The 15,351-nt window shown below is 34.3% G+C and overlaps 1 protein-coding gene across 1 annotated transcript; it reads right to left on the bottom strand.

The window, feature by feature from the left end:
* Window positions 1–5,907: 5,907 nt before the first annotated feature.
* Window positions 5,908–7,090, bottom strand: LOC109002508 (embryo-specific protein ATS3B-like). Its single transcript, XM_018980293.2, has 3 exons — window positions 6,796–7,090; window positions 6,505–6,612; window positions 5,908–6,310 (listed from the first exon to the last, which is right to left on the bottom strand). Exons 1-3 carry the CDS (start codon window positions 6,922–6,924, stop codon window positions 6,050–6,052), a joined length of 498 nt encoding a protein of 165 aa, XP_018835838.1. The 5' UTR covers window positions 6,925–7,090; the 3' UTR covers window positions 5,908–6,049.
* Window positions 7,091–15,351: the final 8,261 nt, after the last annotated feature.

Raw genomic sequence — 15,351 nt, 5'->3', positions numbered from 1 at the left:
GGCACTAGGCTCATGAGGCCATCATCTTCAAAGTTGACGAGCTCTTCGCTGTAGTCGTTGTCCTTGACTTTACCCAACTACCTCTACACACCAAAGAAGAAAAATGATGAATAAAATTTAAACAAAAAAGGATATTGTTAAGGGTGTAATGGTCCAATTTTGGACAAATTTTGGAACAAAATCTACATACATCGGTTTTGAGAATTTACGAACCAATATAGACCGATTCATGACCAAAACTGGAACTTTCGATTTTCTTGATTTCAGTCTAATTTTCTGTTTTTCCCTTTACACGTGTGGCACTACATAAGTTCAGACTTGAGAGCCGATTCCTCTAATGCTTGTTCTTCTCAAAATAGGTTTATATTGATAACTTAATATTAATGTTCATGTTTAATATTAAAATTTCATATCATATGAATTTTAAGTTATAGAATTAAAAATTATATGTTACATCAAATGTTATATTAAAAATTATAAGATTAGTTTTATGTTATATAAAATGTTATATTAAAGTTTATAAGATTAGTTTTATGTTATATCAAATGTTATTATAATTTTATGTTATAAGATTAATAGATATGAATAATAAGATTAAAATTTTATATTATATTATTTAGCGATTTAGTATATAAAATATATAATATAATATAAAAAATATTTTATATATAATATAAAAAATAAAAAATATATATACCGATCCGGTTCGGTTCAAATAGGTTTTCACTCAAGGCGAAAGAGAAAGTGAGAGAGACTATGTAATGAACCCCTTTTGTAAATGGAAAATGTAATATAGTAATGTAAATGGTAAGAGTAGAACTATAAAATGGAAATGGAAGTAACTTCACTTATTCGAAGATTCCTACAGATAAACTGGGTATTTGAGGAACCCAGACCTCCCAAAATAACAATATCCAAAGCTTACAAGTTTTTCCAGATCTGTCACACTCTTCCCTCCTCCTAGATATATACTATCAAGCAATCATTTAGGAAAATATGAAGGTCATAGGCCATACCAAACACTAAGGCCATGGGCCAGGCCAACTCTAAATAATTAAAATAGTCCAATTAAGTTCTATTGTAAAGAAACTATTATTGAAAATGAACTAGGCCCAAGGAATATTAAGAGGCCCATCGAGCAAGCCCAAGCTATTTGGGTTCATTACATTGCCTTTCCCTCCAAACAACATTGTCCTCAAGGTTGGAGCATTAATAACTTGAGGCCCTTTCTGGAAATGCTTGGGCATCATTGTTAAAACCTTCTTACTATCACCTAAGCTTCTCTTGGGAACATTGGTTGCTATTAAGGACTTGATAGTCCAATATTCACTGTTCTCAGAATCTGTAACCACGGTAAAAGCAGACACTGTAAGTCTAAAACCCAAACTAGAGTAGTTTACAACCATGCTCAAGTAATCCAATCTATCTAAGTTTGCTTCCTCTACCATCCTCTTCAATAGCAACGTAAAGATCTGGACTTCATATTCCATAACATCCAGGCCATCACATTCTATTCCAACAAGGTTTCCTTTATTTCCTCTATCAAAAGGCTCAAAAACCACCTTAGTGGCAATATATCAAACAGATAGTGAGCAAAAAATTTATTTCCCTTATTTTTCAGTAAACTCATCCACGTTGCCTTCTTTTTCAATGTTCCTCCACCCAAATGCAGAGTCATAATTTATCTTACATACCAACCCATGAACATATTCAACCTTCTCAATCCATTTAGAAAATTCATGCATACCCATATGAATACTTTTTTGTCCTTTATCAAAGGGTGCAAAAACACCCTTAAGTGGCCATTCAAGAAACAACTTAGGTGCCCTTAAAACTATAGCATTCAAAGACCCCACATATCTATGAGGCATTTTCTCAAACAACTCTCTAGCATTACCTCTATTTCTACTATTTTTATATTCCCCCAAAACTTCATTCTTTTCTGAGTTGCTCTCTTTTATGGCAAACCAAACATTCTTACTCCCGCTTTCTATAGAAATAAAATCTCCAAGAAATAAAATACTAGGATTTTCTTCTTTATCTCCATTGCTCTCTTCCATAACCAATTCGTCTTTTGCAAATTCACCTTCTCTTGAAAGTGAATCTCTGAAGTTTTCATTCGAGTCCATAGAGAATTTCCATGGAGGTTGCCAAACCAGACAAGGTCCAACCTTCCCACTGTTGATGAGGTTCATCTTGGTGATTTGGTTCTTGGCTCCATCCTCGATCAAAGGTTCCATCTCAGTGAGTTTGACATCGAATGAAACATGGAAAGGGAAATCGATAACGAGTCCATCCATCTGCAGCTTCAATGCTTCACGAGCTTTGTTTTTGACGATCACATCTTGTAAATCGAATCCATTCAAGAGAGGACCCCTGTAATCTACAATCTGAATTTTGCACCCATCAATTTTTAATGCAATGGCTTGTAGGAACCCTATACTCATTCCTTGTACCGTTGCACCTGCATACTTGGGCAGTAGAACAAGAGGAAGAATTTCATCTATCGCTATGGTTTCGGTGCTCTTAGTCTTCGCGATGGTAGTATTGTCAATTACATTCGATGACAGCCCTGGGAGAACATAAGCCCCATATGTAGAGAAACTATTGGCTTCAGAAGCAAGGCACGAAAGATTGAGAGGAAGCTCAAGATCGGCCTTGAGTAGAGACCAAGAGGAAGCTTCCAGCGTGGAACCTCACGAATCGCTTGGTCTACAGATCTGTTCTTCATCCTTTGCTCCACTTTCGTCATGCCCTAGCTCTTTTTGTGTTTCTTCAGTTGTCCATAAGGTTTTCTATCCCTTCTTTGAATTTCTGATCCATTTTCTTCGCTCGTCATCTCAAGAACAACATAACCATTGTCACATATTGTCCTTCCTAACAACATAACATCATCTTCTAAAAGAACTCGTCTGTGTCTCACTTGTTGTTGCTCTAACGGATAGATGTTTCTTCCTTAAGCATATTCGATATTGAGCTTCACATAGTAAATAGTGAATGAAGAATCGACTAAGATTTTTATGTTTTTACCTTTGGAAGACTTCACTTTAAGCACCATTTAGCTAGGATCTCTAAAGAAATCATCACATAGTGCACGGTGATAATTTTGAAAACATTCTTGAAATTCTTCATTACTCAACTCCATGGCAAGATTAGTGGCTCTAGATACCAATTGTAATGAACCCCTTTTCTAAATGGAAAATATAATACAGTAATGTAAATGGTAAGAGCAAAACTATAAAATGGAAATGGAAGTAACTTCACTCATTCAAAGATTCCTACAGATAAACTGGGTATTCGAGGAACCCAGACCTCCCAAAAGAACAATATCCAAAGCTTACAAGTTTTTCCAGATCCGTCGCACTCTTCCCTCCTCGTAGATATATACTATCAAGTAACCATTTAGGAAAATATGAAGGCCATAGGCCAGACCAAACACTAAGGCCAAAGACCAAGCCAACTCCAAGTAATTAAAAGAGTCCAATTAAGTCCTATAGTAAAGAAACTATTATTGTAAATGAACTAGGTTCAAGGAATATTAAGAGGCCCAACAAGCAAGCCCAAGCTAATGGGGTTCATTGCAGACTAGGCCTGTGATTTTGAGAAGAGAGAGGGAGCTCGAGGATGGAGAGCGCGCTTCATAGAGAGAGAGATGTGTTGGAGAGTATAAGGAGAGAGATAAAGAGACATGGCGAAATGGGTAAGGACGATGCTACAACTCTCCCATTGGAGCTGTAGCATATGTTTGCATGTGTTTTTTTTTTTAATTATTTTTATATAGATTTTTTTAATATTTTTAAAAAATTAAATAAATTTAGAACATCATTAAAAATATTTTCTTAATTAGAAAGTAAAAAAAAATCAGTAAAAAATACTTCCTTAATCACGAAGTAAAATAAAAAATTATAAAAAAATATTTTTTATTTTACTTCGTGATTAAGAAAGTATTGTTTAATAATATTATAATTTTTTTTATTCTTTAAAAATATTATAATTTATTAAAAAAATTTATATAAAAAAAATTAAAAAATACACGTAATAAAACATATTAGAGTTTTAGCGAGAGCCCGAACGAGAGCTCTAACATTATTGAATGGGTAAACTAGAGAAAGACGCGGGGAAATGAGAAACTGGAGAGAGGCGTGAGGAAATGGAAAATTGCTGGAAAAAATGAAAATAAAAATTGATATGTCAGAGGTGTACGGTGTATGGTCTGCTGAGTAGGACTCAAACAATAATATTATTTTTTCCTGTTTCGTAAAACTTCCATACACCTATAGGCTATAAGTATTCTTCGTATTTGACAAATGTCTCAAAAATTGTACTTTATTTTTCTTAGTATTACGATAGAAAAATGAGACAAGATCATGCTTGCATAAAAAAAAAAAAGATTTATATAGTCCTAAAATGTATAAACTCAGCTCACTTCTCTTAAATAAATAGATAAATTTCATATCTATGTAAAAAAAAAAAAAAAAAATCACTTTTTAAAGATAAACCTTACTATTTTTTGAAAGAAGTGTGTGAGGCTACGTATCCTTAATATAGAGAAAAATGATTGGTACAATCATAACGTGTATAAATTCAATGCACTTATTTTGAAGAAAATTAATGAGTAAATTTAGCATCCACATAAAAAATTTACTTTTTAATGATGGAGCTTACTATTTTTTAAAGAAAGTGCGTAAAGCTACATATCCTTAACATAAAAGAAATCAATTTGTACAATCTTAAAGTGCATAAATTCGTCATACTTTTGAAGAAAGTTTAATTATAAATTTGATACGCGCAAGAAAAAAAAAAGTTCATTTTTTAATAATAGACCCTATTATTTTGTTAACAAAAATTACGTGAAGCTACGTATATATCCTAAAACTATATTTAGCATTAGTATATAGCTAGTATATAGACCTCCCAATACTCTCATAAGTTTTAAAAAACGTGGATTTTGATAGTCTAAAGTGGAAGGATATTTAAATGCAGGTTTGGGGCACAAGATAAAATATAAAATTTTCATCTTATCTCATCTCATCATTACTCAATTTTCAAATCCTCATATAAAATATAATAAACAATTCAATTTTTTCAAATTCTAATACATTTTTTTCAAATCCCAAAATAATAATAATATTAAAATATAATATTTTAAACTTCAAAACAAAATATAAAATTTTCATCTCACTCTCCAAACCTACCCTAAAGAGATATATGGAAGAAGCTGACTAAATGTTTGCGACTTGAAGAGCTCAAGGAAGATATAGTTACATCAAGACTACTATGGTCAAGAAGGAATGAAGTCATCCTTGGCAAGGCATTTAGACACCCAATGACACTATCTCAAGCTGCTAAAGATGAAATTCATGCTTATAGAAATGCTAACGGCCAGGTTAATATAGCACAATACAGAATTGTTCAACCCTAGGTTCAAAGGACATGGGAGAAACCAAATGAGGGAATCCATAAAATAAATTGGGATGTTATTACAAAATTTTCTGAACGAAAGATTGGCATTGGAGTGATTGCTAGAGATTCTCAAGGGCAGGTGATTGGCGCATTACAAGCTCCTAGATCAATGAATTGTGTTTCATTCACTGCAGAAGCCTATGGTTTTCTTTTAACTGCACTTTTTTGCAAAGAGATATATGGGGCTGTCAAAAATTATATTTAAAGGGGATGCTATGCAAGTTGTATCCATAGCAAACAAGGCTGAGACAGATTTGAACTTAGATGGTCTAATGATTGTAGATGCCAAATGAGTACTATCAACTCTCAGATCAATGTCTGTTGTTCATACAAGTAGAGAGACTAATATGGCAGCACATATTAATTTGGCAAGGGTTGGGTTAGATTTTGTAGAAGACAAGTATACATTGAAAGAAATTCCATCATATATTGATCAATCCACAGTATTAAATGATTTGATTTAATGTCTTCTGACATTATCAATGAAAGTTTCATAACTCGACAAAAAAAAAAAAAACCGGAAAGACAAATCGCTTAATTACAACTCGACAGACAAGGTGTATTTATCCCATTTTACATTGTTTAATTAGGTGGAGGCCGAAGCTGCACTACAACGATTGAAGCCGAACCAAACTCCATTTGGAATAAAAGTGTTGTAATAGAACGTGACAGACTTGGTGTAATAGCCATAGATTGTCACAGTCTCTGGTTTCCAGCCATCGATTCCACTCCTGTAAAGGTAGACATAGCAGATCTGGTGTGCGCACGGTCCCAGTACCTCAAAAGTATCTGTAGAGCACCGCTCAAACGTTTTGGTGGATGGATCGTCAAGCCTTTGTACATAAACCTACGTGCATGCGAGCATATCCAACGATCATAAATTAAGAGACACATAAATTAAAGCAAGTTGTACAATATTAATTATAACTGATCGAGCAAATTTTAAGAAACTCAAATCGATATAATTATTATTATGTAGCTGTAATATGATCTGTTCAAGTTTGCATGCTTGCAAAAGAGTGCAAAGTAAAGAAGAAGAACCTGATTTCCATAAGCATCACCAAATGCAAGACTAATTTGATCCCTTGTATATGTGGTTGACGAGCAGCTTGTCTTTATAGATACAGTGTAAGAACAGCTCCCTGCATTCTGAAACCAATTTATTTAATTTAGAAAAACATGCTATATATTAGAAGTTTTTCCCGAAAAACAGATCTGAGATTTTCTTGACAGAAGTTTTTTTAATCTTTCATCCCGGAAAGAAACGATCTGATTCTCTCCCTCTCTGTACAGAGAATTGATTGCAGAAGTAATAATTTTTTGTTTTCATACCTGGGTATTAATCATGTTGATCTTGAAATATCTGAACTGCTCAGGCCGAGGAACATCTGGTTTGGCTTGTGGCCTTGAGGTGAAGAGGAAGGCAAAGAGAAGAAAGAATAGGGTAGCAACTCTGCTCATTTCCTTCAATTTTTTAGCTTAAAACCCTAAGACTATTCTCAAGAAGTGCTGATAATACTCGGAGAAGAAGACGATGTTCAAGGGAGATTCCAAAGATGTATATTATTCTGTAGAGCTTTCTGGCAATAGAGAAGAAATAAAAAACAGGAAGTACTCTTGTTTTCTTTGAGGCTGTTTCAGAAACACGTTTGTGGATTGACAGAGAGTTTTGGGTAGGCGTGGCAAATAATTTAGGAAGTTCCAAAAACAAATACATGAAATTCTGCGTCTATCGATCCCACGTGTAGTATTTATGCATTTCCACATTTCCTTACTTTTTGTCAGCCTTTTATTTGTTTTTTAAGAATAATGCTGTATATAATTATGAAGTATAAATTTTGTGTAGTTATTTTAAAAAAGAATAAAGTCTATTATTAAAAAATTATTTTTTTTTCATATAGATCTTGTATTTATTTATTTTCTTAAAAGTGATTGTACAATTACAACTGCAACTATCATTTTTTTTTTAATTAAAGAGACCATCAATTGAAATTAGAATCCAAAAAAAAAAAATATTCAAACCAATCAATACGATGCATAAAATAAATTAATAGATAATGAATCGAATGATCGGTTTGAATAGTGAGATGAGATGAGATGATTTTAAATGAAAGTTAAATAAAATATTATTAGAATATTATTTTTTAATATTATTATTGTTGTGAGATTTAAAAAAGTTGAATTGTTTATTATATTTTTTGTAAAAATTTTAAAAAAATTGTAATAATAAGAATTGATAAGATGAAATATTTTCACTATCCAAACGGGCCGTACAATTTTATTAAAATCTTATAAAAAGAAGTGATATATATGGGTTTATGCAGAAATAGTCTTTAAATATTTTAGATTTTTTTAATAAAAGAAATTTTATAAATATAAACGAGACATGGTTATATTTTGTATGGGAAAAGCTCTCTCTCTCTTATAAAAAAAAAGTTTAGTATTAAGAAATTCTAAAATTTTACACTCTTTAGGTTTTCGATTTTATCAATTTCACCACTAAGTTTGAATGTGTATAAGACCCATATATATTTGATTTCTGTTAACAAACCTAACAAAATCCTATCATGGCATGTCCCAGGTCTAAAAAAGACGTAAAAGCAAAAGTATTGATCAGAAAAAAAAACATGAGAAAATAAATAACAAAGAAAACTGTTAAAAAAAAAATCTAGTCCTTTTGGAAATCTAAAAGAAATATAAATTTAAAATCAATTGTAAAAAATAAACGAGGTTGGTCACAAGACCATCATGTCTAGCCCGAGTGAACCAAGGCCGACTGGGTGACATGACTACAAAAGATTTGAAATTTTGTGGCAGTTTAGAATTTGTGACGGTCAATAAACAGTCACGAAATATAACCTTTAGTAACGGTTTGCAGTCCCTAAAGTTGGAAAATAAATTGAGCAACTTTCAAACATTAAGGATTATACGTTCGAAAGTTAAAAATAGGCTATCATTTTTTAGATCAGTATATTCGAATGTATATATATCATTAGACGGACAAGCATAGATAGTACGTTCGAACATATAGTTAAACGTACAAATAGTTTCGTAATTTATATGAATGTTAAAAGATTTACGTGCGAATGTATCGTTTTAAAATTAAATTTATATTGTTAAGATGAATTATATTCGAACGTTAATATAGACATGCGAATGTTACTGCTATATAGTTTGAACATAATATCTTCTCGTGGAAATGATATGCACTAATATATGTGCTTAAAGTTCGAACGTTTAGATATTAGAATTTAAATTTATAAATTTAAATATCTAGACCAAAATAAATAATATAATATAATACAAAAAATTGTAAATTAAAAGATTGTTGAGAACTGAAATACATAAATATGAAATATATTAACTAATATTGTTCTTTATAGAAAGATAACAAAAAATGACATGAAATGATAAACACAAAAGTAAAAAATGGATCAGCAAAGCTACGGTAGGGGTGCTTGTGATACCCCGTATTTACGTGTATTTTAATTAAATAATTCTTTCATTTATTTTATTATTGGTCCTCTTGTTTTAAAATTATATGAGTTTTGTTATATTAGTTTATGATATTATAAGTTGTGAAATCTATTTCAATGTGTCTTTCTTGTTATTAATTATTGTTTATTATTTAATTTTCTCTTTATTTTAAATTATTTTATTGTTGGATTTACTATTTTCTTTTATTCAGTTACCGCGTTTAAATTATTTTATTCAACTTGCTGTTTTGAAATTCTTTTCGTTAGATCAATTTTGTGACCCAAGTTATGAGGATTTGACTTCATTTCTTTCCCCTCACTTTCACTTTCTTTTTTTCCCCCTTTTTCTTTTTCCTTCTTTCTTTTTCTCCTTTCTTCCCCCTCCTTTTCCTCCCATGCGCGAAGCGCCCCTCACCTCCCCTCTCCCCGTCCATTTTCTTCGTCCGCTACAGCACCACCGTGCGCCGTCCATGAGCGACACCGCCCCTCCCATTTTATTCCCCTCCAGCCGACAACCTTTCCCATCCATTTTTAGCTCCTCTCTTGCCGCTGTCAGCCCCCACGCGTAGCTCCAAGCCGCAGCACCCTTGAGCTCGCACACCACCGCCGCGCCACTGTTGGCCACCAGCTTTCCACCACACCACTGTCGACCCTTCAACTACCTAACCTACCCTTCCTTAGCCCCGATACGCCTCCCTTGAAGCCCCTCCATCCCCATTTTTGATTTGGGTGTTTTAGCCTCCAATTGCTGCCCACGCCACCGCCCATGGCCAACCACCACCACCAGTAGCTTTACCAACACCCCTAAGCCATTCCCTAGGCATCCCAAGCCTTCGCTTGTCCCTGTTCAAAAGTTGAGTTTTTGTTACCCACAACCCTTGTCCATTTTTGAGTTGTTGCATTGTTGTGCCGCCACATCTAGCACCTCCTTGATCATCCGAAAATTATATTTTAGCACTGTAAGTAATTTTCCAAGGAATCTCTTGAGATTTAAATATATTTTTGTACTAACAAATTTTCTACAGTCTGGTTGGCTGTTTTGGGTTTAGATATTGGTGTTTTGAGTTTGACGTTGATTATAATGGATATTGATGAATTTAGAAAGTGATGATATTTAGAGTTAAGAGAATTTTAAGTATTGAGGAATTAAAATAGGTATTTCAGGTGTAAATATAAGATATCTATTCATTGGAGATTTATTTAAATTACATAAATTTTCTATAGGTGATGATTGATATGCGTTTGGCACTGTTGTGAGGAAATTTAGAGAAGCTAAGAAGTACAGGTAAGTGGGGTTCCTATACTAGATTTTGCATAAAAATAACATGGATTGAGGTCAATTTTGAAAATGTGCATGTTGTGTTATGAAAAGAAATGTTAAACGATCTCAATTATTTGTTCTGCATTGCTCATGAGACTTTGTATAAAAATAAAGTATTTTCTGGCATGACTGGTGTAGACATGAGCTTCTTTTTGGCATTCGGTTATTGAACTCAGAAAAATATGAGCGAATATGAAAATTGATAATTTTTGCATGTGACTTGAAAATATTCTGAATCTGTTTTTGAAAATTTGAAATGATCTGAATTTGCTCAGTATTCTGTTTTGGAATGATTTGGCATCTGAAAAAAAAAAAAAAAAATTGGCATGACTTTCTGATTCTGTTCTGACTCTGGTTCTGATTCGGTTCTGACTCTGGTTCTGATTCGGTTCTGACCCTGATTTTGATTCTGTTCTGACTCTAATTCTGATTCTGTTCTAACTCTCATTCTGATTCTGTTCTGACTCTGATTCTATCTTGCTCTGATATGTGGCCCTGTCAGGGGATACAATAGTGACCTTTGACCCTGTCACTGGATACAATAGTGACCTCTAGCCCTGTCACAGGATACAATAGTGACCTATGGCCCTGTCACGGGATATAATAGTGACCTCTGGCCCATCACGGGATATAATAGTAGTTTTTTGTTTAGCGTGTAATCGCTTTGATATTCATGGTGATTTATGTTTTGCTTGGCTTTTCGCAGAATGCACAACCTGACCACGGGGGTTAAACATGAAATTCTGTTCTGATATAATATTTCAGTTATGCTCTCACAAGGGAATTTTGAATAAGATTGTTTTCTAAAAATTTCGGTCTTATATTTTTGGTAACATGTTTCGATTTTGCATTCTGAAAACAAGTTTTCTAATTCTGCATTTTGAGAGAAAATATTTTGTTCAACATTTCAAAGTCTGATAAATACTCATGTTTACATACTAGTATATGTTCTCTACTTACTGAGTTGTTAATAACTCACCCCCTTACCTCCAATATTTTATGATGATTTTGGATATTTCAGCTGAGGATCAAGACTATGAAGTATTGGGTGAGATAACTTAATAATAGTGGATTAAGAATAAAAAGTTTCCGATGATTATTGGCCTTTTTTGTTAAGAAATTGCATTGTGTTCTGATGTCCTAGCATTTTGAAGAATTGATGATATTGAAGAAGTTAGTTTGAATCAAAATTCATTTATAATATTGGAAATTTGGAGTCTATAATTATATTGTTAAAATGTAAGTTTAAGTGACATGTAGAGAAGTTGATATTTATGGGTTATTGTATCGAGAATTTGATAAATGAGTTTGTGTTATTATTTAAATTGGAAGTGTTTACGTTTGATTTGGAGCTTTTGGAAGTATATTAGCAGTGTTGGAATTGATTATCAGGTAACATGAGTTAACTTTCCAAACCCTCGGAGACGGGGCATTATAGTGCTACTTGCCCATGCGGGGGCAGAGTAGCGCAAGGTAGCCCCCATTCCCCTTCCCCGCTCCCTGCCCGAGGGTTACAGGAGCGTTTCCTCATCACCCCCCATAGTGCCTATGGCCTACTAGACCAAAAAATTATTCATAAACCCAAAGTAACCAAAAACACTCTTTTTTTACCCAAATTGTAAACTTAAGCTTATAAATATTACCATAATTTAAAAACTAATACATAATTTTTAAATTTGTATTAGTTTTTAAATTTTCTAGTGCATATTTTGTATAAGTTATAGTATGGTCTTTATAACATTCTATTCTAAGGCAATACAAGAGTCTCACATTGTTTAAGTGAGACATTTATATTGCCTAGCCTCCTATATAAAGGTCACTATATGCCACACTACAACTTGTACAAGGTATTGAGTAAAAACTATACTTAATACATATTACTATATTTATATGTAGTAAAACTAGTAACATATATTTATAAATATGTATAAATATATATATTTATATATATAAGTAGGCAGAGTGAGGCCCCCGCAAGGGCAGGCGGGGTTGCCAGCCCCACCATGCAGGGGCGGGACGAGGCAGACGAGTGCGAGGTAGCGGGGTGCGGGCTCTCGCTGCCCGCCCCTAAGCTACAGGTATGCATTACTTAAATATGTATGAAATTCGTCTGACAACATTGACCTTTTCGTATAGGATATCTAAACAATGCCCTATTGAGGACATAGTGTCCTCTACTGATGCCCAAAGAAACCTAGTTTGTTGGTCGATGTGTGCAGTATTATTCGACATGTGCAGTATTATCCGACACAATCACTTCAACCCAAGCAGAGCGCACATCCCCTATAGTTTCACCCATTGGCTCCCAACTAGTACTCCCATTGTGGGGAGCAACACCAACCCCAGCCTAGGTCTGTGGCACAAGATCCAGTGGAGGCCTAGCCTCAAGCCGAGCATACCCCTTCGCTTGTCCAAGGCTCTGCCGATGTGAGGTCATGTAGAACGGGCTCATCTACCAGGCCAACCACTCCTAACCTCAGGGCGCCACTCCTCATTGCAGTAACAACCTAGTAATGATCATCCCATATGAAAGGTTGTCAGTGGAGATGACGTTGGCCTCATAGCAGATCCTCGCAAATATCCGCATTGGTAAGCCAATAGGTTCTCCACGTGCCAAGTGTAGAATGAACTGTGCAATAGTCCAACTAAAGGTGGCCTTATGTGCCACAAAATCTACATTTATTGTAACTATGAGTTTCAACATCCGGCAAAATAGTAGTAGCGTGTTCTGTTGTAAGGAGTTTTTCAACTTGAAGGAGGTGGGGTATCTCCATGTGAGACTAAAGAAGTCCTTGTCACGATCATCATCCTCGGGAAAACTCCCATTGCCATCCGACGGGTCTACATCTCTATCCGTCGGATCGGCCCTGGTTGGGCCAATAAATGATCCAGATGTCCTAACATCTGGTGCGTCCTTGGCCTAATCCACTAGCCGATGACTTAGAAACTCAAGGGATCTCGAGTAAGTTAGTGAAGACGTCCACCGATACCTTGAAATCAACAGTACATATATGACATAAGTATCTGCATCCTGTGGCATGTCATGCATTTGCATGTAAAACTGGCAGACCATGGAGGGGTATATCTTCTCCTTCAGTGCGCATATGGTGGTCCACCTTCTGGTGATGAAGAGGGACCTCAAAATGTTCCCCTCCCAGATCATGCAGTTGAACGCATCAATCTTGATCTCACGCTCAGCCATAACTGTTCAAACGCCGACCCTTGACATGTCCGGGGTTCCTTCCCTACCTTGTTTCCATGTTGTGAACTAAAGAGAGATATCCTGCAGAAACATAAAACATAAATAAATAATTGAGCTTATTTCATTCTGAAGATGTCGAACTATGTTATTTTAAAGTTTGAACAAACATGTATACGTTCGAACGTTGACATACATGTTCGAACATGACACATTAACGTTCGATACAACAAGGTTATATTTGAATGTGAAAAATAGCGTTCGAACGTAACTTAAGACATTTGAACTTACATTTGTCACAGTTTGAAGTTAATAGTGTTACCATTCGAACAATGATTCCACTCGTAAATTACATTCGCATGTCATTGTTATGTCAGAGCAACCAAATATAATGTTCAAATTAAATTCCAACGTATAGTTCGAACTATATCTATGTTTAGTACATTTGAATGAAAATATTTTATAAAGTTCGCATGTAATGCCTCGTCCCCGAGGGTTCGGAGAGTTAACTCATATTACCTGATAATTAACTCCAACATTACTAATACTCTTCCAAAATCTTCAAATCAAACGTAAACACTTGAAATTTAATTAACCACACATACTCGTATATAAAATCATCAATACAGTAACTCGAAAAATTACCAACTTCTCTACATGTCACTTAAACTCACATTTCAACAATATAATTGTCAAAAATCATCAATCCTCATCGAAAACTTTCTATTCTTAATCCACTATTCTTAAGTCATCTCACCCAATTCTTCATAGCCTTGATCCTCAACTGAAATATCCAAAAATCATCTAAAAATATTGGAGATAAGAGGGGGTGAGTTATCAACAACTCAGTAAGCAGAAAACATATACTAGTATGCAAACATGAGCATTTACAGATTTCAAAATGCAGAACAAAATACTTTATTTTCGAAATGCAGAGTCAGAACATGTTATCAAAAATATTAGAGCGAAAGTTCAAAAATATTCTTATTCAAATTCTTTTGGCATAGCATAACTGACCACCATCGTACCAGAGCATCATATCACATCAGTGGCTTATTTATTCTCGGGGCTCCAAGTGTGCACACAGGAAAGACCACCAGAAAACCACTTTGTTTCCAAAGTGGGTGCACTCAGAGACAGAGAAGTTGGTACCAACCCAAACAGAGCAGAGCATAACAGAGCAAAGCAGAGACAGAGTCAGATACGAAAACCAGTGCACCATGCCAAAGGTTTTCAGATGTTATATCAAAATAATACAGAGTATCAAAACAGAATCAAACAGTTTACACACACTGAACACAAAAGCCAGAATATCTTTTCGAATAAATGCACAACTTTTCATATTCTCAATATCGCTCATTTTTCAGATTTCAGAAATCACATGACAGAATTTAGCTCATGTCTACACAATGTATGTCAGAACATATTTTTCTCTTTTTCGTATAGATTTCATGAGTATGCAAATAAACGACCGAGGTTGGTTTTGTTTTTCCCAAGTTCTCATTTCACCACAAAAATATGCAAAGTTTTCAGAAAATCAACCTCAGTCTCAAATAGTTCGTGTAAAGCCTAGCATAGGAACCCCGCTTACCTGACTCTTGTAGCGTATTATCTAAGCCTTGAAAATGACTTCTATTAGTCTCGTCACCTATTCATAAAACAAAATAAATATACACCGAGTATTAAAAGACAAAAGGCATAACCTCATCTAATAATTAAATAAAACCCACAATTTAACACACTAAGTCAACCACTTAAATAAAAAAAAAAAAACACAGTGGACAGCCCGAAAATCCAACTCAAGAATCAAGTACTAGTCTTTGGTATTATCCTAACCATTCCCCAAGATTAACGTCAACCTTATAAATAAAATATTAATCTTACTTCAATGG

Source organism: Juglans regia, chromosome 3 (assembly GCF_001411555.2).
Source record: "Juglans regia cultivar Chandler chromosome 3, Walnut 2.0, whole genome shotgun sequence".
NCBI lineage: Eukaryota > Viridiplantae > Streptophyta > Magnoliopsida > Fagales > Juglandaceae > Juglans > Juglans regia.
Note: the sequence above shows the minus strand (reverse complement) of the source record. Positions and strands in the feature narration are given on the sequence as shown.

What these genes read in the sequence shown, in the direction of transcription:
- LOC109002508 (XM_018980293.2), bottom strand. Translation starts at nt 6,924, where the DNA reads ATGAGCAGAGTTGCTACCCTATTCTTTCTTCTCTTTGCCTTCCTCTTC. An exon ending in TCAACATGATTAATACCCAG is followed by an intron (nt 6,613 to 6,795) that starts GTATGAAAACAA and finishes AATTGGTTTCAG; the next exon opens with AATGCAGGGAGCTGTTCTTA. An exon ending in GTGATGCTTATGGAAATCAG is followed by an intron (nt 6,311 to 6,504) that starts GTTCTTCTTCTT and finishes GCATGCACGTAG; the next exon opens with GTTTATGTACAAAGGCTTGA.